General features: G+C 43.5%; 1 protein-coding gene across 1 annotated transcript in view; it reads right to left on the reverse strand.

Moving 5' to 3' along the window:
• Nucleotides 1–303: 303 nt before the first annotated feature.
• Nucleotides 304–21132, reverse strand: part of creld1b (CRELD disulfide isomerase 1b) — a 28341-nt gene continuing 7512 nt past the window's right edge. The window contains exons 3-11 of the mRNA XM_077197251.1: nucleotides 16730–16812; nucleotides 16490–16600; nucleotides 16095–16186; nucleotides 14796–14975; nucleotides 14618–14713; nucleotides 8594–8677; nucleotides 8429–8524; nucleotides 8206–8346; nucleotides 304–3290 (exon numbers count right to left, since the gene is read on the reverse strand). Coding sequence (XP_077053366.1) covers nucleotides 3070–3290; nucleotides 8206–8346; nucleotides 8429–8524; nucleotides 8594–8677; nucleotides 14618–14713; nucleotides 14796–14975; nucleotides 16095–16186; nucleotides 16490–16600; nucleotides 16730–16812 — 1104 coding nt within the window. The 3' untranslated portion in view covers nucleotides 304–3069. The remainder of the gene's footprint in view (nucleotides 3291–8205; nucleotides 8347–8428; nucleotides 8525–8593; nucleotides 8678–14617; nucleotides 14714–14795; nucleotides 14976–16094; nucleotides 16187–16489; nucleotides 16601–16729; nucleotides 16813–21132) is intronic.

Here is a 21132-nt window from a genome sequence, read left to right on the forward strand (position 1 = left end):
ATGGCAGTTTACATCAGTTTTCTCTTTTAATCCACGCACACATACTGTCCTTTAATATTATAGCCAAATACAGGAAAGCTGTTCTCATTTACACATTGCAATCCAAAGTCTAAATATAGCGACAGTTGCTAAATTGAGCAAATTAAGCATTTTTATAAACGATCTGTGCAATACTGTGATGAAGCGTTCTTGGCTTGTTGCTTGGCGTTCATATTTGCAAAAAGCGTGTATAAAAGATTTTTTTTTTTCGAGTAGTTTATTGTCGAGTCTTGTGTAACCAGTTAAAAAAATGAGTAAAGCCTGTCAATTAAATAGGTTTTTAATGAAATCAGTGTCCTCCACCCTAACAACAGATTTACTAACACATAGTTCACATTAAGCCTGGCAGAATTCACACCCGCAGTCTCAGCTGTCAATCATTATAGGGCATATTCACACTGGAAGAAAATAAATATGACAAAACAAGATAAATAGAAGCTGTGATGAAATATTTAAAGCATGCACACACACACACACACTGATCAATGCATTGAATCATCTGTCCTGAGACTGAAGACATGACTGGAAGGCCACGTGTGCTGAACACACTGAAGGTGAAGAACTCAATCACATTCATTTCTGCTTTCTTCACATTGCATATTTAAAACAGGGTTCCCACGGCTGAAGAAAATCTGGAAACATCAGTAAAGCTGGAAATCCCCATTTTAAAACTAGCTAATGGAATCTTCAAGTTTTAGAAATTTCTATAATGAATGTACATTTTCTTGCTGTGCTTAAAGTGCAGCATTTTAAGCACTTATGTGAACAGTAAAACTTGCAAGCCACAATGATTTCTTGTTTGCAATTGTTCAACAGATTTGTTGAACCAGTTTAAATTGGTCTGAAATCAAAAAGATTCATTTAAAAATCCTTATCTAGTGATCATGAACATTTATTGATCAAAGAATGTGGGAACCCTGCTGAAATTAATCAAACGATTTGCCATAAAACACAGACACACACACACACACACACACACACACACACACACACACACACACACACACACACACACACACACACACACACACACACACCTTATTGGAGATCAAACACACTGCACATCTTCTGTGACAGTGTTGCATTCATGCATTTGGAAATGTTGCTTTACTCATCATCTCCTCTGAAACCTTAGTGTTTTGCTATTCTGCATTGGGGAACTTGTTATAAATTAATATCCTATTTGTGTATAAATGGGATGTAAATAACATGTAAATAAGGAATAGTTCATCCAAAAATAAAAATGTCCTGATTATTTACCCATCCCTGGGCCATCCAAGATATATATGACTTTCTTTCCTCAGCCAAAGAGAAATGAAGCTTCCAGGATGTTTCTTCATCTAATGCAAGGGTAATGGTGCGCAACGTAGACCATTTTTGATGGCCCAAAATTCATATTTATTCAAAATTCATATTTTATTCATAAAATTCAGTCAACCTCTCTTCTGGTCATTTTTCAGGAAAAATGATATACTTTTTGACTACAAATGCTCATCTTTGTCCAGCTCTGTGAAGCACATCCACGAGACGGTTGAGTTCACGAGCTCATGCGCGTTAGCAAGATCACGCGTGACTAAGGTTGGGTATCGTATGAATTTTAATGATTCCGATTCTGCTTATCGATTCCGATTCCTAATTTCGATTCCAATCAGGTGAACAAAAACACTTATTGCAAAACATTTAATTGTAGCTGAATATCATGAACACAAATCAACAGGCTAAATTACAATTACACAAGGAAAGTTTGCCTGTGGTTTAAAAACACCATAGAAAAACTAGCCTAACTAATATAAATTATAAATATAAATTAAAACGAAGAATAAAAAATAAGCAATCACAATAAATAAATACAACAGAACAAAGATACCAATTGAAATAAACAGAGTTTGAAGATTTTCAGGTATTCAGGTACAGAAACTGTAATTAAATGTAAAATAACTGCACTTTTTAAATAAAATAAATATTACAAAAGTTAGTCAATCAAGAACGAGTTAATTTTTATATTTATCTTTTGTTGTTAGATAGGTGTTATTATAGAGATGGCAGCAGGAATATTAGTGCGGTCACTTTAAAAGCTGCTCGGATCCAATATACTGATACACGTGCGATTTAAATCACATTAACACCACTTTCTATGAGCACACTTTGGGTGTGTGTACAGCCCAGAAAGCGGCGCGCGAATCGTCTCGTGCTTGAATGGTTAAAAGTCATATTGAAATGCTCAAAAAGAAACCGATAAGAAGAATAGAAAATAACATTTTATAACAAGTATCCGATTCCTGACCTCTAGTATTTTTAATTCCCAACCCTACGCGTGAGGTATGAGTGTTGGTCAGGGTCACGCGGGTTGGGTCAGGGTCACGTGGGTTGGGTCAGGGTCACGCGGGTTGGGTCAGGGTCACGCGGGTTGGGTCAGGGTCACGCGGGTTGGTAGGGTCACGCGGGATGTAGACGCAAGAACAACCCCATTGTTTACAGAGCTGGACCAAGGCGAACATTTGTTGTAAATAAATAAATAAATAAATAAATGGTATATTTTTTTTTCCCTGTAAATGATGGTTTTGCTAGATTAAGACCCTGCGGTCACACTTTGAAGCTTAATGGTCGGCGTTGAGCACCATTCACTCACATTAGATCGTTTTCCTCCAAAACCTTCATTTCTCTTTGGCTGAGTAAAGAAAGTCATGTACATCCTGGATGGCCTTTAGGTGGGAAACATTAATCAGGAAATGTTTATTATAGCCTGAACTATTCCTTTATGTTACGACAGTGCCAATACGTCCATGCCAACATATGTACAGTCTTTCTCCCTGAACGGGTTGCACACGTCTCCATATCCCTTCGCTGACCGTGTGGCGTCTCATAAACACAGCAGCTGAACTGTTGAAACACAGTGTTGTAAAAGAGCTTTTCAGCAGCAGCGTCGTCATCATTACCCAGAAGCACGTCCTAAACGTCCCTGACTGACATGCATTCCTCGAGCCACGACTGATCCCGGAGCTTCACGTTCCCTGTGGAGTCCCTCGATCATCAGCGTCCCTTCAGGATCCCGTCGAGCACGCGGTCCCCCTTCTCCGAGAGCCAGTATCCCGCCATCGCTGCCACGCCACCGATGAAGATAGCGGTGAACACCATGTCTCCTTTAGCGGCGAGAGTAGCGAGCGCACAGATCACCACACCGAAGAACATCTGCTGGAGAACGAGCACCTCATCATCCGTCATGTCGTCAAACAAACCCTTCTCTGGACCCGCTGAGAGACACACACAGAGCAGGTTATAGAGCGTGTGTTTCTGTACAGCTCGCACTCTTCTGAAGCGTAGGAAAAAGACTAAGGCCCCACCCACACTACTACATTTTAGTTTAGAAACGGAGACCTTTTGCTACGTTTGTCCCATCCAGACTAAAACAGCAAAAACGAAGACCTGAAACGGAGGACTTTAGAAACGATGACGCTCGGCTCACTCTCGGCTCTCTGATTGGCTGTCATACAACGGAAGAAAACATACAAACGCAGTAGTGTGGATGGGGCCTAAATTGGCACAAGATAGTCATCATCCTATATAACAGGCAAAATTAGGATTGTGCTTATTTGTAATCAGAGCCTAAAAGTAACTTATTGCCGCCATGCCAATGACTTTAGAAAATTTACCATATATATTTATCAGCCATGAAACTGTTTTTACAAAATCAGGCAGTAATGACACAATTTTAGATACCAGAGAAAATTCACAATTCTCTATTCCAATTCAAGACCACAGCTAAAAACTTCTAGCTAAATATAAATTTAAAACATTATTAAAGAAAATATAAAATTAGAAGAAATAATCAGATCACAAGCAAAAGCACAAATAAATACAATATAACATAGATACAAATGAAATAAACAGTAGTTTTCAGGTTCAGAAATGTACGGAGCCCCCCTAGTCCCCCTTTAAAAAAAAAAAAATTATAACGAACTCGTGGCCTCAAGATAGTAACTCGTGGCCTCAAGATAGTAACTCGTGGCCTCAAGATAGTATCTCGTGGCCTCAAGATAGTAACTCGTGGCCTCAAGATAGTAACTCGTGGCCTCAAGATAGTAACTCGTGGCCTCAAGATAAGTGTATAGAAGTGCCTTAAGCGGGTGGCAGCTTTAGCGTGCACTTTCTGCTTTGGGGTGAAAAGCTGCTCCATTGTGCATTCTCCTTTAATATACACTATCTTGAGGCCACGAGTTACTATCTTGAGGCCACGAGTTACTATCTTGAGGCCACGAGATACTATCTTGAGGCCACGAGTTACTATCTTGAGGCCACGAGATACTATCTTGAGGCCACGAGTTACTACAGTATCTTGAGGCCACGAGTTACTACAGTATCTTGAGGCCACGAGTTACTACAGTATCTTGAGGCCACGAGTTACTACAGTATCTTGAGGCCACGAGATACTATCTTGAGGCCACGAGATACTATCTTGAGGCCACGAGATACTATCTTGAGGCCACGAGTTACTATCTTGAGGCCACGAGTTACTACAGTATCTTGAGGCCACGAGTTACTACAGTATCTTGAGGCCACGAGTTACTACAGTATCTTGAGGCCACGAGTTACTACAGTATCTTGAGGCCACGAGATACTACAGTATCTTGAGGCCACGAGATACTACAGTATCTTGAGGCCACGAGATACTATCTTGAGGCCACGAGTTACTATCTTGAGGCCACGAGATACTATCTTGAGGCCACGAGTTACTACAGTATCTTGAGGCCACGAGTTACTATCTTGAGGCCACGAGTTACTACAGTATCTTGAGGCCACGAGTTACTACAGTATCTTGAGGCCACGAGTTACTACAGTATCTTGAGGCCACGAGTTACTATCTTGAGGCCCACGAGTTACTACAGTATCTTGAGGCCACGAGTTACTACAGTATCTTGAGGCCACGAGTTACTACAGTATCTTGAGGCCACGAGATACTATCTTGAGGCCACGAGTTACTATCTTGAGGCCAAGAGCTACTATCTTGAGGCCACGAGCTACTATCTTATGGCCACGAGTTACTATCTTGAGGCCACGAGTTACTATCTTGAGGCCACGAGTTACTATCTTGAGGCCACGAGTTACTATCTTGAGGCCACGAGTTACTATCTTGAGGCCACGAGATACTATCTTGAGGCCACGAGTTACTATCTTGAGGCCACGAGTTACTATCTTGAGGCCACGAGTTACTATCTTGAGGCCACGAGTTACTATCTTGAGGCCACGAGATACTATCTTGAGGTCACAAGATAGTTATAATTATTTTTAATTTTGACAAAGTGGGACTAGGGGTGCTCCGTAGAAATGCAATAGAGTAAGCAAATGTAAAATAACTGCATAATCTTCACTGTACAAATTAAACATCCTTATTAATTAATCCTTATTAAAGTTACAAAAGTTATTTAACCAAGAGCAGTGAGTGATTTTTTCTCTGTCCTTTGTTGTTTGATTAACTTTAAAAACAGGTAGCAGGAATATTAGGTCGCTGTCACTTTAAGAATGAATGCACGGATCTAATATACTGATACTGGTACACATGCATTTACTTTCTCAACTGTTTACATTCACTTAAAACATAACCGACTGTGTTTACTAGGATGTTCGCTATTTTTTGACATAATTGTGTGTGAATTTTCCGCTCAAGAGCAAGAAGACATGAACGAGGACTCAGTTTAGTATTTGCACTTTGTCTGAACTTCGGATGTGTGCGCAAACAAAACTTCCGCACAGCGCGCGAGTAACAAAATTAGCTCACTTTCACTTTTGTTCAAGTTCATTCTTACAACCGGCGCAACGTCATAGAATGTCTCTGAACAGATTCACGGCCACTTTTAGGGGAAAATAAACTAGACTTCCCATAGACTTCAGTACAAAATAGCGACACAATTATATGTCCACCCTGCCTGCCATAGAGCGTGAAAGATACATCAACAAACTTAATTTGGTCTATTTAAAAACCATGTCCCTTCATTCTCCCAGCGTCTAACTGGTGTAATGACCCAACTCAGTGGCCAGAGGTGTCTTACCCAGACATTTACTCATACCTCATTGAGTAACCATGGTAAGCCAGTGAATGATTTTACTTCGTTTTTGAAAGTAAGCATCTATAAATATATATATTATGTCTTATAATATACATTATAATATATCTTATAATATATATATAACCCCACTGGGTGGGTTGTTACACCAATTTGAAACAGGGAGAATGAAGGGACATGTTTTTAAATTGACCAAATTAAGTTTGTTGATGTATCTTTCACGCTCTATGGCAGGCAGGGTGGACATAGAATTACTTGACATGAATAATCTTAGTGATTTCTTAAGTTATTCACGACTGTCGGCTGTGTACGGACGTTGTTTTGTGATGCTATTCTGTATTGAAGTCTATGGGAAGTCTAGTTTATTTTCCCCTAAAAAGGGGGCGGTGAGGAAATCGACAGTTAAGTTCCCGGATGTGCCGGTAGTACGTATGCATTGTTAGAATTCATAACAATTTTACCGGCCAACTGGTGAGTGATACTGTTTCATGAACTCGCCAACGCTGATTTCTACTCGCATTTGGCGCTTGCCGAGTGATAATTTTAGGTCCTGTTTGAAATTAAATGTCATGCACAATTTAATTTTCTTTCCTCTGTTTTTCACTTCCTGAACGATTCAGGAATGCATTAGTTTTAGCATTAGTAAATGAATAGCAAAGAATGTGTAGTTGATGCTCTACCTGTGTATGATGGCTGAGTCAGACAAACCCGATGAACTTTTACACTTACAGTACGCAGTACACTAAACGAGCACCAACTAAACTGCACAATGACTCTTGTGATGGAAATGATTTGCTCATAAAGCAACCAAGTTTATGGAGTTATGAAAGTGGGCAGATGCGGGTCGCAATATTTTGGTCTTGGGTTTGATATGAAGCTTTTGTATTTAATATGTTCTTGATCACTGTTTTTATAGCAAGATCTGGCAACACAAGTACCTTTTTCCTTGTGGTTTTCATTAAGAAGAGATGTGCATTTAAATGCCTCATTAAAGGGATAGTTATTGTCATCATTTACTCACTCTCAAGTTGTTCCAAACCTGTATGAATTTCTTTGTTCTGTTGAACACAGAGGTAGGGCCGTGAAACAATCGCATCCAAAATAAAAGTTTGTGTTTACATAATATATGTGTGTGTGCGCTCTGTATAATTATTTTATATATATAAATACACAGTATATATTAGACACAGTACACACACATATATTATGTAAACACAAAATGTTATTTTGGATGTAATTAATCGCGATTCATCGTTGCACAGACCTGCTATTTTGAAGAACATTTAGGCAAAAAGTTTTTGGGCACCATTTACTTCCACAATATGGAAAAAAAATACTATGAAAGTCAATGGCGCCCCACAACTTTTTGGGTGAACTATCCCTTTAATAACTAGTTGCATAGTTGCTTAGTTTCTTACACACTGTGTAGAAAGTATGTAAATGCGGTTTTCACTCCTGTAAATGACTGAACTGTGTGTGAACTGAACAGGATTAAGCACTAAAAGTTGAACTAGCTGCAGTGTGTACATGCCCAGAAAGCAACATAGTGTCGGCCAAGATCCAGCCAACATCTGGTACATGTGGATTCAACGTTACCAGATGTGGGTCGTATCTGGGCCAAAACTAGGGGATTTGGCCCTAGGTAGTTCTAGGAAGTTATCATGTTTCTCTTGGTTCCCTTAGAGTCGCGTTGGATTTTCTCCTCAGCGTAAAGGAGCTCCATCGATAAATGTTTTCCATGTTCGTAGAGTTAGTTTCTGCAGTAAAAATATAGGCTATAATCTGTGTTTACACAGCCTTTTTAAAAATGGCGGGTGCTGGTGTTTCGTGTGTGTTCGGCCAATCAGCGCACAGTTACGTCACAGATAGTTCCTATAGCACTGGTTTAGACCCGACTCTGAAGTAGGAGCTAAATTAGTTCCTCAAAAAGAGTTCCTAGAACTAAAATCGTTCCTAGTTCCTGCGGTGCGAACATGCCAAAATCCGGGAAATTCCAAAAATTCTAAGACCTATGAAAAGGTTCCTCCGGTGTAAAAGCCCCTAATGTAGCTATCTGGGTGGCCTTTTAGTGTGCAGCAGAAGGATTGAGTGTGTGTGTTGCACTCACTAGGTGGCAGATTCTCTACACAAATGCTTTCCCGTCGGATGAATCCCTCGGCACACTCACAACGGAATGAACCCTCCTCATTAACACATGCTTCATTGAGTCCAGGGCAGGCGATGGCTCTCTCCGCACACTCATCGATGTCTGACGAGAGATTTATCATCATCTGATCAAACATCATGTCAACAGAAGCATCGAATCTAAATACGCTTGGTAAAAGTCTTACCTAGACACTTTGCCCCAGTGATTCTGAAGCCTCGAGAGCATTTCTTACAGCGAGCCGGTCCGCTCCCCATGCAGCCCACACACGCCTGATCACAACCTACACACACTCGGGTCAGTGCACACGCAAACACACCACAGTATCACTGAGTGTTAGTGTGAGACTGACCTCTGCATTCATAAGAGCCGTCTGTGTTGAAGCAGTACGTGTTCGAAGGACAGCGAGCCAATTCAGTGCCACACTCGTCCACATCTGAGGAAACGCACACACACACACACACAGGGATAAAGAACTGGGACTGATGTGGTAAACTGGTGACAGAAGGCAGAAGCAGCTCATATTGAAACATCTTGTTCAGCTGAAAATGATAAGATCATTATTTACGAATACTCACCCTCATGTTTGTGGAGTGCAATATGCAATTCTGACATAAAAGATATTTTATAATATCTAATATAATGAAACATATTAGCTTGAAGGAAATAGCTTTAATTTATATTAATGTTTGAACCATGTAGATAATGCACAGGTGATGTGGTGTATTTACTGAAGTGCTGTCAGGGACTTGTGTGTTTATTTTAACTTTGTATATATATTTTTTTCTTCGTTGTTTTTTTTGCAGAAAGCGAAATTACTTCAACTCAGTTCAAAGCACTTTGGGCACATAGCCATACCTTGGCTTTTGGACGACTTAAGAGTCACCTGGTCCAATCTCAAGACAGGAAGCGCTCACACAGAGTGCTTGGAAGTCCTCTACTCGCTTGACCGATGCTAAGGCTAGCAGTAGTGCAGTCTTGAGCGAGAGTGGCTTGTAGCGGCTTGAAAGGAGGCCCTTTGAGGGTCCTGAGGACTGTTGATAAGGCCCTGGGGGTACTGTAGGGGGACGTGGCGGGTTGAACCCTCTTTGCTCCCCTCAGGAAGCAAACTATCATGTCGCTTTTCTCTAATGACTGGCTGGCCACTGGGTCATGGAAAACTGCAATGGCCGCCACATAGACTTTGAGCGTGGATGGGGTACGGCCCGTATTGAGTAGCTCCTGGAGAAATGAAAGTACCATTGGTACTTTGCATATTGCAGGGTCCTGGTTCAGGGCTGAGCACCAGCTGGAGAACACAGACCACTTAAGGGCGTAGAAGCGTCTCGTGGACGTAGCTCTAGCCTAAAAAATGGTCCTTAGGACTCTCGCTGGGCCTTCTGTAAGCTCCCGTCGAGGGGCCGAACATGGAGGGCCCATAGTTTGGGATAGGGGTGCCAAATAGTCCTGTTCGCCTAGGAAAGGAGATCATTCCTCAGGGGTATTGGCCACGGGGCTGCTGTGAGCAGCTGAATCAACTCGGGGAATCAAGGTTGGGTTCGCCAGAGAGGGGCCAGTAGAAGGACTACATGTCTGCCTTCCCTGATCCCTTTGATGACCTGAGGGATGAGCACGACTGGGGGAAAAGCATAAAGGAGGCGGCTGGGCCATTCGTGGAAGAAGGAAGGAGATCCTCTGACTGGGGAGCAGTGAGCTCTTGGCTATATTGATTCTGAGTCCAAGGCATACCAACTGGCTGAGGAGCACAGATCTGTGGGAATTTAGGTCCACCTCTGACTGGGCCAGAACGAGCCAGTGGTGGAGGCATTTCCCTTCTGTCACAGGGGGGAAAGTGCTGCATCCATGCACTTCATAAAAGTGCGTGGGGCCAGGGACGTTCCGAATGGTAGGACTGTATACTGGTAGGCCACCCCTTCGAACAGGAATCTCAAAAACGGTCTATGATAGGGGGCTATTTGGATATGAAAGTATGCAACTTTTTGGGACATCCTTTTTGGGTACAAGGAAGTAGTGACTGTATAGGCCTGTATAGACTCCCACCTTCACTCCCGCAGAAACGGTTAATAAAAAATTGACTTATTTACTTTGTTAAATAAACAGTTATGGACATGAAGAAATTAAAGTTGAAGCTCAAATCTCCCCCGAAAATCCCCCCAAAAAGTCTGTCGGTGCCCCAGTGACTACTTTGTTTAGAGAAGATGTCAATCACAGCTGTCAATCATGACATCACATTCCCGTTTTTACAGCATCAAATAACTAACTAAGACCAAACTTATTTAAATGGAGCGCAACTGGAAGAAAACAAAGCTAGAGGTATTTCGCATTTCATGGAAAGAGAAGACGATTGCATACAGAGAGGCCTTAAAATCTGCTAGATCTGCTTATTTTTCAACCCTATTAGAATAAAATAAACAAAACCCTAGTTATTTATTTGAAACAGTGGCTAAACTAACGAAAAATAAAGTTTCAAGCCCAGAAGTTTCCAAGCAGCACAGCAGTAATGACTTAATGAACTTCTTTACTTACAAGATTGATAATATAAGGGAGAAAATGATAACTATGCAACCGTGTACTACAGTATCGCATCAGACAGTGCATTGTACACTCACTGACGAAAAATTTGATTCATTCATGCTATGGGAGAGGAAGAGTTTTCTAAACTCGTTAAATCATCTAAATCGACAAAATGTATGTTAGACCCTATAACGACTAAACTACTGAAAGAGATGCTTCCAGAGGTCATAGATCCTCTTCTTAATTAATTCTTAATCATTAATTCATCTTTGTCATTATGATACGTACCGAAAACTTTTAAGCTGGCTATGATTAAGCTGCTTGTTAAAAAAAACGCAACTTGATCCTACAGAATTAGTCAATTACAGGCCGATCTCGAATCTACCTTTTATGCCAAAGATAATAGAAAGGCAGTATCCTCACAACTATGTTCCTTTTTAGAAAGAAATGATGTCTGTGAGAATTTCCAGTCAGGATTTAGACCGCACCATAGTACTGAGACAGCTCTCATTAGAGTCACAAATGATTTGCTCTTATCATCCGATCGTGGTTGTATCTCTCTATTAGTGTTACTCAATCTTAGTGCTCCATTTGACACTATCGACCACAACATTCCTTTAAATAGACTCGAAAATTATGTTGGCATTAGTGGAATTACACTAGCATGGTTTAAAACATACTTTTCTGACCGTTATCAGTTTGTAGCAGTAAATGAAGAGATGTCTTATCGATCAAAAGTTCAGTATGGCGTACCACAAGGCTCAGTACAAGGACAGTACTAGTTGCTGTTCACTCTGTACATGCTTCCCTTAGGAGATATCATTAGGAAGCATGGCATTAGTTTTCACTGTTATGCTAATGATACTCAGCTCTATATTTCTTCACGCCATGACAAAACTTACCAATTAACAAAATGAATGGAATGCATAGCAGATATAAAAAACTGGATGACTAGCAATTTCCTACTACTTAATTCTGAAAAAAAGTTTCTACTTTTTGAACAAAAAAACTTCCTCACGTAATAACCTAGAATACTGTCTAACACTTGATGGCTGCTCTGTCAAGTCTTCGTCGTCAGTTAGGAACCTGGGTGTGCTCTCTAATACCAATCTTTCATTTGAAAGATGAAACCTCATTTTTTCATTATAAAAATATATTTAAATTACGTCATATGCTCTCAATGAAAAATGCAGAACAATTAGTTCATGCATTCATGACATCAAGGCAAGATTATTGTAATGCTATTATGGGTGGTTGCCCTGCACGCTTAATAAACAAACTACAGCTGGTCCAAAACGCAGCCGCTAGAGTTCTTACCAGAACCAGGAAGTACAACCATATTAGACAGAACCTGGCTGCATTGGCTCCCATTTAAACATTGGCTCCCTGGCGGCATTGGCTCCCTATTAAACTTCATATAAATTTTAAAATATTGCTGATTACTTACAAAGCACTAAATGGTTTAGCTCCGCAGTACTTGAGCGAGCTCTTAACGCATTATAGTCCTTCACGTCTATTGCAATCTCAAAATTCTGGCCAGTTGATAAAACCTAGAATATCAAAATAGACTGCAGGTGGTAGATCCTTTTCCTATTTACCACCAAAACTTTGGAATAACATTGTCCGGGAAGCAGACACAGTCTGTCAGTTCAAAGCTAGACTAAAAACATCTAAAAAAAATCTCTTTGGCCTAGCATACACATAACAAATTATAGACTTCTATAATTCAATGTTAGGCTGCATAGTTTAGATCAGCCGTAACCGGGAACACTTCCCATAAATCCTGATGTACTTGGTACATCATAAGAAAGATGGCGTCTACGCTAATATTAGTCTCCCTGTTTATCCCGAATTTTACCGCAGTCCGCCGTATTCGGATCTGATGAAGGAACTGCGCCTGGACACGACGACAACGCAGTCCTGAAGTGTCATTAGTCTCTACCCTGTGAAGGCCTCCTTCCCTTTATCTCTGTAAAGATAAAACGTTGTCTGGATGATTCCGGTTTGTGTGGCTACGCAGACGCGTCAAAAACTTATGTATTCTATATGTTTAAGGCCAGACAAGTAGTTTGTTGAGAGTTGATTTGTGAAGGACTACACACCTGCGCACATATACATTCAAACGCGCATACCTATCGACTGAACACGTGATGCACGTATGTGCGTCGTCTGCATTTTCGCAGGTTTGCGTTTTTGAGGTTTGCGCAGAGAAAACGGGTAATCGTTTGCACCTTCGAACCTATTTCAGGGAGTGTGTTCTCGAGATGCAGGCAGTGTTTTGTGCGGATGGGCAGCCGGAGAGGGTTTTCTGTTAGAACGGTGTCGTGCAAGCGGCCCCTAAGTTAATAACTAATGATCTTCGCAACGGAAGTGAATCAACCAAGACTATCTTTAGCTGGACAATAACTTTATCCTAGAGCTGCGGTAAAGCCTAAACAATCTGTTACAGTAATTTCTATTATCACTGTAAAGCTGCTTTGAAACAATCCATACTGTTAAAAGCACTTTATAAATGAAGATGACTTGACTTGAAACGAATGATGAAACGAACACTTAAACTTAAATCAGCATGATAAAAACGAACTAAAATGACAGAAAACATCCTTTGAAAAAATGCATTTGAAGTGTAATTTGATTGTTTAGTTTCTATCGCGTCCATTAGACTTCATGGGGAGGTGGGATTTATAACCTATACTGGGACCAGCCACCGGGGGGCGATCGAAACGCTTTTGCTTCACTTTTCAGCACTTGTGCGGCATGCTTGGATCCACCGAATGAGACGAGACCTTCACATGAGGGATGCTGGTCTGGACGGGTGAAAAGAACAGGTGATATCTCTCTCTGTGGAGAAAGGGAGGCACGCTCACTAACATCCAATTGCTAAGCCCTCTGGCCCCGCTGTTTCTTCCTCCAAGGGTCGCGGAGGAAAGGAGACGGGAGAGCGCGAGGGGCGGAGCCACGCTCTGAAAAGAACGCGATCAGAGAGCAGAGAAATGAGAGATGCATGCTCTCGCTGTGCCTGTCTTCATAATCCAGAGGGGCTCTGCATGTGCCACATCCGTGGCGCGGCATTTGCATCAATGTTGCTGCTCTTTTAGACAGAAAGCGGAGAGCGACGGCTCACCGCGTGTTGATCAGCTGGCTGGAGAGGGCGCTTTTCCGCTGCTGAGTATTCTGCAAAGTCCGAAGACCTTCGGAGATTAAATCTGAATCATATGGCGAAATGAGCTGCTTTTATAGGTAGATGCCCCGCCCCTTCTAGTGGGCTCTGCGCTCAGATCGGCGGGCTGTGCACCGATTGGTTTGTGCACTTACGCCTCTCCGCCATTGGTTCGTGCAGTTCTCACTGACCACATAACTATAGAATCAATTCTTAATGCGCATGTGAACGCCATCAGCGTCTATCACAGATTCACGTTTAAAGTCTGTTTAGAGAGAACGGTGTCGTCTTAGCGGCCCCTAATTTAATAACAAATGATCATTTAGACGGAAGTGAATCAATCAAAACTAACTTTAGCTGGAAATTTTTTTTTTCAAGAACCACTATAAAATTAAACCAATCTCTGTTACCTTAAATTATATGTTTATCTCTGTAAAGCTGCTTTGAAACAATCTACATTGTTAAAAGCGCTATATAAATGAGGATGACTTGACTTGACTTGACTAGCCAATAGCGTACGAGTAGTCTCTGCACTGTTATGGTTGTGCTGTAGCACTGAGTGACTTTATGAATGGCTTCAGTATACAGAGAAAAAGGAGTTTCCCCATCGCGTCTGCAGACTCAATATGACTGACCGTTCGAAAGGGAACGTATTGGTGTGGAGAAGGCCTCAGATGTCTGAGGCTGTAGTGTGTAACTCACCCACACACTTGTTGCTGTGAAGGATCCACCCAGGCTTACAGTCCTGACATCTGTTGTCTTGAGGACCTCTGCACTTCTTACAGGAATAATGGCAAGCTGCCACAAAAAAGACAGATCATACAATTAATCTCCTCATATATGAGTTGTGTTTTCTCCCGTTCCTCGAGAGCCTGGTCACCTGAGCAGGGTGCCTGTGTGTGATTGGAGCTCTTCTCCCGGTAATATCCATCGGCACAGTCCTGACACAGAGCGCCGGAGTATCCTGGGTCACACACACACTCTCCGTCTCCCAGACGAGTGCCTTCACCCTCACAGCGGCCCAGACCTCCACACACTCCTGCAGGGCTGGAGGGGCACTCTATACACACACACACATACACACACACACACGAATCAAGCATGCACACATAAACAAGCATGCACATGCACATACAAACACAAGCATGCACACACACAGGCACAAACACGCACAGGCGCACACACACGAGCGCACACAAGTACGTGCACACACGCATATACATGCATGCACACGTGCATGCATACACACACACACACACACACACACACACACACACACACACACACACACACACACACACACACACACACACACACACACACACACACACACACACACACACACATACACACACACACACACACACACACACACACACACACAGACCAGTTAGTATAAGAACAGGCTTCTCTATTGATATGTGACAAATATGATACAGGCACAAGCATGAAGCGTAACTGTATCTTTAGGAGTCAATATAAACCCATACACTGTTTCTGTGGAAAATATGGGAATGCTGATCAACCAGGTTGGTTCTAAGCAAATATTATATTATCTGAGTTGCCGTAAGGCAGAGATACTCAGATTACATAGCTTGGGGCCAATTTTTCAGAGTCATGTCACATTTATTTCTATAGCGCTAACAATACAGATGATTTCAGACTCTTTACAGTGATAAACAAGGAAAATAAGGGCTAATGTTGTAAAATTAGTCGATTATGAAACAAATTCAGTTTTACCTATAAGCTCTACAGAAGACAATAGAGTTATTTATACATTGTTCATGGAACTCTTTTAAATATTTTAGTTGAAAGTTCACCTTTTCATAACCAAGAAATAAAACGATTTAAAGCATTTAAAACATCTGAACATTCAGAAATAACGTTTCTATAACTATATTGGAATTGTATCTAAACATTCTTAGAACACATTCTTAGCATGGTTATAGTAGTAGTAATAATAATAATAATAATAATTCGTTTTTATTTAGTATTTTAATGTGCAAAAATTTCAGCTACATCTCAGATCAGGATGTGATTGTGAAAAAGGACGACTTGGATTAAGAGATTCCATTAATCAATCAATCTGCTGTGTGTGTGTGTGTGTGTGTGTGTGTGTGTGTGTGTGTGTGTGTGTGTGTGTGTGTGTGTGTGTGTGTGTGTGTGTGTGTGTGTTCACCTGCACATTCAGGCCCGTAGTGTCCAGACGGGCAGCACAGTCGGAGCTCCTCGATGCACAGCCATTCAAACAGGTCTGGAGACTCTTGCTGTCTGTAACCTCACACACACACACACTTTCTTATAGACACTTTTCACAACTCACAGCTACAAGCAGATGATTTACTCAATGCCTTCCGTTACAATGACAGGGAAAATTCTCTTAGGTTTGTCTCATTGGGTAAAGAAACATCTTGCGTACTTCACGCACACACTCCAGAAATACATCATGCAAGTAGATAAGTGGTCTGGAACTGAAGTTCATGAGTAAACAAAATTTGAGTTAATCAGCCGAGAGTTCTGGCTTTATGTGACGGTAAGTTAACCCTATTTTATATCACACACACACTCACTCACCTGTGAAACCACCACGTCTCCACCTGGTCCTCGATCTGCTCCAGCAGCCGGTTGCATTCAAAGTCAGATTTGTCACACGCCGCCTCTACGATCTCTAACAGACGCGTCTCACTACACACAAACACACACACTTTTAAACAAAGGCTGCAGACCAAACATTTTGATGATATACGATGAAATCAATCTCTGTTCTGAAACAAGCACCCGTTACTCTTACAGCAGGATGAGAAACACCTTTACCTGCGTGTATATTTGGCCAGTTTCTCCTCTTCCCAAGCCGTATTCCCTCCTCCAAAATTCTTATTGGCTGTTCGCTCCAAACCCTGAAACAACAGTCATACACTTTTATATGTCACACACGTATGACAGTGAGTGCAGTGCATCACACACACCTGGATGAAGCCGTCAGTGAGTTACAGTGAGATGACAGTGAGTGCAGTGCGTCACACACACCTGGATGAAGCCGTCAGTGAGTTACAGTCAGATGACAGTGAGTGCAAAGCGTCACACACACCTGGATGAAGCGCTCAGTGAGTTACAGTCAGATGACAGTGAGTGCAGTGCGTCACACACACCTGGATGAAGCCGTGAGTGAGTGACAGTGAGATGACAGTGAGTGCAGTGCGTCACACACACCTGGATGAAGCCCTGAGTGAGTTACAGTGAGATGACAGTGAGTGCAGTGCGTCACACACACCTGGATGAAGCGCTCAGTAAGTTACAGTCAGATGACAGTTAGTGCAGTGTCACACACACTTGGGATGAAGCGCTCAGTGAGTTACAGTCAGATGAGAGTGAGTGCAGTGTGTCACACACACCTGGATGAAGCCGTGAGAGAGTTACAGTGAGATGACAGTGAGTGCAGTGCGTCACACACACCTGGATGAAGCCGTGAGTGAGTTACAGTGAGATGAAAGTGAGTGCAGTGCGTCACACACACCTGGATGAAGCCATGAGCGAGTTACAGTGAGATGACAGTGAGTGCAGTGCGTCACACACACCTGGATGAAGCCGTGAGCGAGTTACATTCAGATGACAGTGAGTGCAGTGCGTCACACACACCTGGATGAAGCCGTGAGTGAGTTACAGTCAGATGACAGTGAGTGCAGTGCGTCACACACACAGCTGGATGAAGCCGTGAGCGAGTTACAGTGAGATGACAGTGAGTGCAGTGCGTCACACACACCTGGATGAAGCGCTCAGTAAGTTACAGTCAGATGACAGTTAGTGCAGTGTCACACACACTTGGGATGAAGCGCTCAGTGAGTTACAGTCAGATGAGAGTGAGTGCAGTGCGTCACACACACCTGGATGAAGCCGTGAGAGAGTTACAGTGAGATGACAGTGAGTGCAGTGCGTCACACACACCTGGATGAAGCCGTGAGTGAGTTACAGTGAGATGACAGTGAGTGCAGTGCGTCACACACACCTGGATGAAGCCGTGAGCGAGTTACAGTGAGATGACAGTGAGTGCAGTGCGTCACACACACCTGGATGAAGCCGTGAGCGAGTTACATTCAGATGACAGTGAGTGCAGTGCGTCACACACACCTGGATGAAGCCGTGAGTGAGTTACAGTCAGATGACAGTGAGTGCAGTGCATCACACACACCTGGATGAAGCCGTGAGCGAGTTACAGTCAGATGACAGTGAGTGCAGTGCGTCACACACCTGGATGAAGCCGTGAGTGAGTTACAGTCAGATGACAGTGAGTGCAGTGTCACACACACCTGGATGAAGCCATGAGTAAGTTACAGTCAGATGACAGTGAGTGCAGTGCGTCACACACACTTGGATGAAGCGCTCAGTAAGTTACAGTCAGATAACAGTGAGTGCAGTGTCACACACACCTGGATGAAGCCGTGAGCGAGTTACAGTGAGATGACAGTGAGTGCAGTGCGTCACACACACCTGGATGAAGCCGTGAGCGAGTTACATTCAGATGACAGTGAGTGCAGTGCGTCACACACACCTGGATGAAGCCGTGAGTGAGTTACAGTCAGATGACAGTGAGTGCAGTGCATCACACACACCTGGATGAAGCCGTGAGCGAGTTACAGTCAGATGACAGTGAGTGCAGTGCGTCACACACCTGGATGAAGCCGTGAGTGAGTTACAGTCAGATGACAGTGAGTGCAGTGTCACACACACCTGGATGAAGCCGTGAGTGAGTTACAGTGAGATGACAGTGAGTGCAGTGCGTCACACACACCTGGATGAAGCCGTGAGCGAGTTACAGTGAGATGACAGTGAGTGCAGTGCGTCACACACACCTGGATGAAGCCGTGAGCGAGTTACATTCAGATGACAGTGAGTGCAGTGCGACACACACACCTGGATGAAGCCGTGAGCGAGTTACAGTGAGATGACAGTGAGTGCAGTGCGTCACACACACCTGGATGAAGCCGTGAGCGAGTTACAGTCAGATGACAGTGAGTGCAGTGCGTCACACACCTGGATGAAGCCGTGAGTGAGTTACAGTCAGATGACAGTGAGTGCAGTGTCACACACACCTGGATGAAGCCATGAGTAAGTTACAGTCAGATGACAGTGAGTGCAGTGCGTCACACACACTTGGATGAAGCGCTCAGTAAGTTACAGTCAGATAACAGTGAGTGCAGTGTCACACACACCTGGATGAAGCGCTCAGTAAGTTACAGTCAGATGACAGTGAGTGCAGTGTCACACACACCTGGATGAAGCGCTCAGTAAGTTAGAGTCAGATAACAGTGAGTGCAGTGCGTCACACACACCTGGATGAAGCGCTCAGTAAGTTACAGTCAGCTAACAGTGAGTGCAGTGTCACACACACCTGGATGAAGCGCTCAGTAAGTTACAGTCAGATAACAGTGAGTGCAGTGTCACACACACCTGGATGAAGCGCTCAGTAAGTTAAAGTCAGATGACAGTGAGTGCAGTGCGTCACACACACTTGGGATGAAGCGCTCAGTAAGTTACAGTCAGATGACAGTGAGTGCAGTGTCACACACCTGGATGAAGCGCTCAGTAAGTTACAGTAAGAAGACAGTGAGTGCAGTGTCACACACACCTGGATGAAGCGCTCAGTAAGTTACAGTCAGATGACAGTGAGTGCAGTGTCACACACCTGGATGAAGCGCTCAGTAAGTTACAGTAAGAAGACAGTGAGTGCAGTGTCACACACACCTGGATGAAGCCGTCAGCGAGTTACAGTCAGATGACAGTGAGTGCAGTGCGTCACACACACCTGGATGAAGCCGTGAGCGAGTGACAGTCAGATGACAGTGAGTGCAGTGCGTCACACACACCTGGATGAAGCCGTGAGTGAGTGACAGTGAGATGACAGTGAGTGCAGTGCGTCACACACACCTGGATGAAGCCGTGAGCGAGTTACAGTGAGATGACAGTGAGTGCAGTGCGTCACACACACCTGGATGAAGCCGTGAGCGAGTTACAGTGAGATGACAGTGAGTGCAATGCGTCACACACACCTGGATGAAGCGCTCAGTGAGTTACAGTCAGATGACAGTGAGTTCAGTGCGTCACACACACCTGGATGAAGCCGTGAGCGAGTGACAGTGAGATGACAGTGAGTGCAGTGCGTCACACACACCTGGATGAAGCCGTGAGTGAGTTACAGTGAGATGACAGTGAGTGCAGTGCGTCACACACACCTGGATGAAGCCGTGAGCGAGTTACAGTGAGATGACAGTGAGTGCAGTGCGTCACACACACCTGGATGAAGCCGTGAGCGAGTTACATTCAGATGACAGTGAGTGCAGTGCGTCACACACACCTGGATGAAGCCGTGAGTGAGTTACAGTCAGATGACAGTGAGTGCAGTGCATCACACACAGCTGGATGAAGCCGTGAGCGAGTTACAGTGAGATGACAGTGAGGGCAGTGCGTCACACACACCTGGATGAAGCCGTGAGCGAGTTACAGTGAGATGACAGTGAGTGCAGTGCGTCACACACACCTGGATGAAGCCGTGAGCGAGTTACAGTGAGATGACAGTGAGTGCAGTGCGTCACACACACCTGGATGAAGCCGTGAGCGAGTTACAGTCAGATGACAGTGAGTGCAGTGTCACACACACCTGGATGAAGCCATGAGTAAGTTACAGTCAGATGACAGTGAGTGCAGTGCGTCACACACACTTGGATGAAGCGCTCAGTAAGTTACAGTCAGATAACAGTGAGTGCAGTGTCACACACACCTGGATGAAGCGCTCAGTAAGTTACAGTCAGATGACAGTGAGTGCAATGTCACACACACCTGGATGAAGCGCTCAGTAAGTTAGAGTCAGATAACAGTGAGTGCAGTGCGTCACACACACCTGGATGAAGCGCTCAGTAAGTTACAGTCAGCTAACAGTGAGTGCAGTGTCACACACACCTGGATGAAGCGCTCAGTAAGTTACAGTCAGATAACAGTGAGTGCAGTGTCACACACACCTGGATGAAGCGCTCAGTAAGTTAAAGTCAGATGACAGTGAGTGCAGTGCGTCACACACACTTGGGATGAAGCGCTCAGTAAGTTACAGTCAGATGACAGTGAGTACAGTGTCACACACCTGGATGAAGCGCTCCGTAAGTTACAGTAAGAAGACAGTGAGTGCAGTGTCACACACACCTGGATGAAGCGCTCAGTAAGTTACAGTC

The sequence above is a fragment of the Siphateles boraxobius genome, unplaced genomic scaffold (assembly GCF_051911475.1).
Source record: "Siphateles boraxobius isolate OS27281-9 unplaced genomic scaffold, OSU_SipBor_1 38, whole genome shotgun sequence".
NCBI classification, from domain to species: Eukaryota; Metazoa; Chordata; class Actinopteri; order Cypriniformes; family Leuciscidae; genus Siphateles; species Siphateles boraxobius.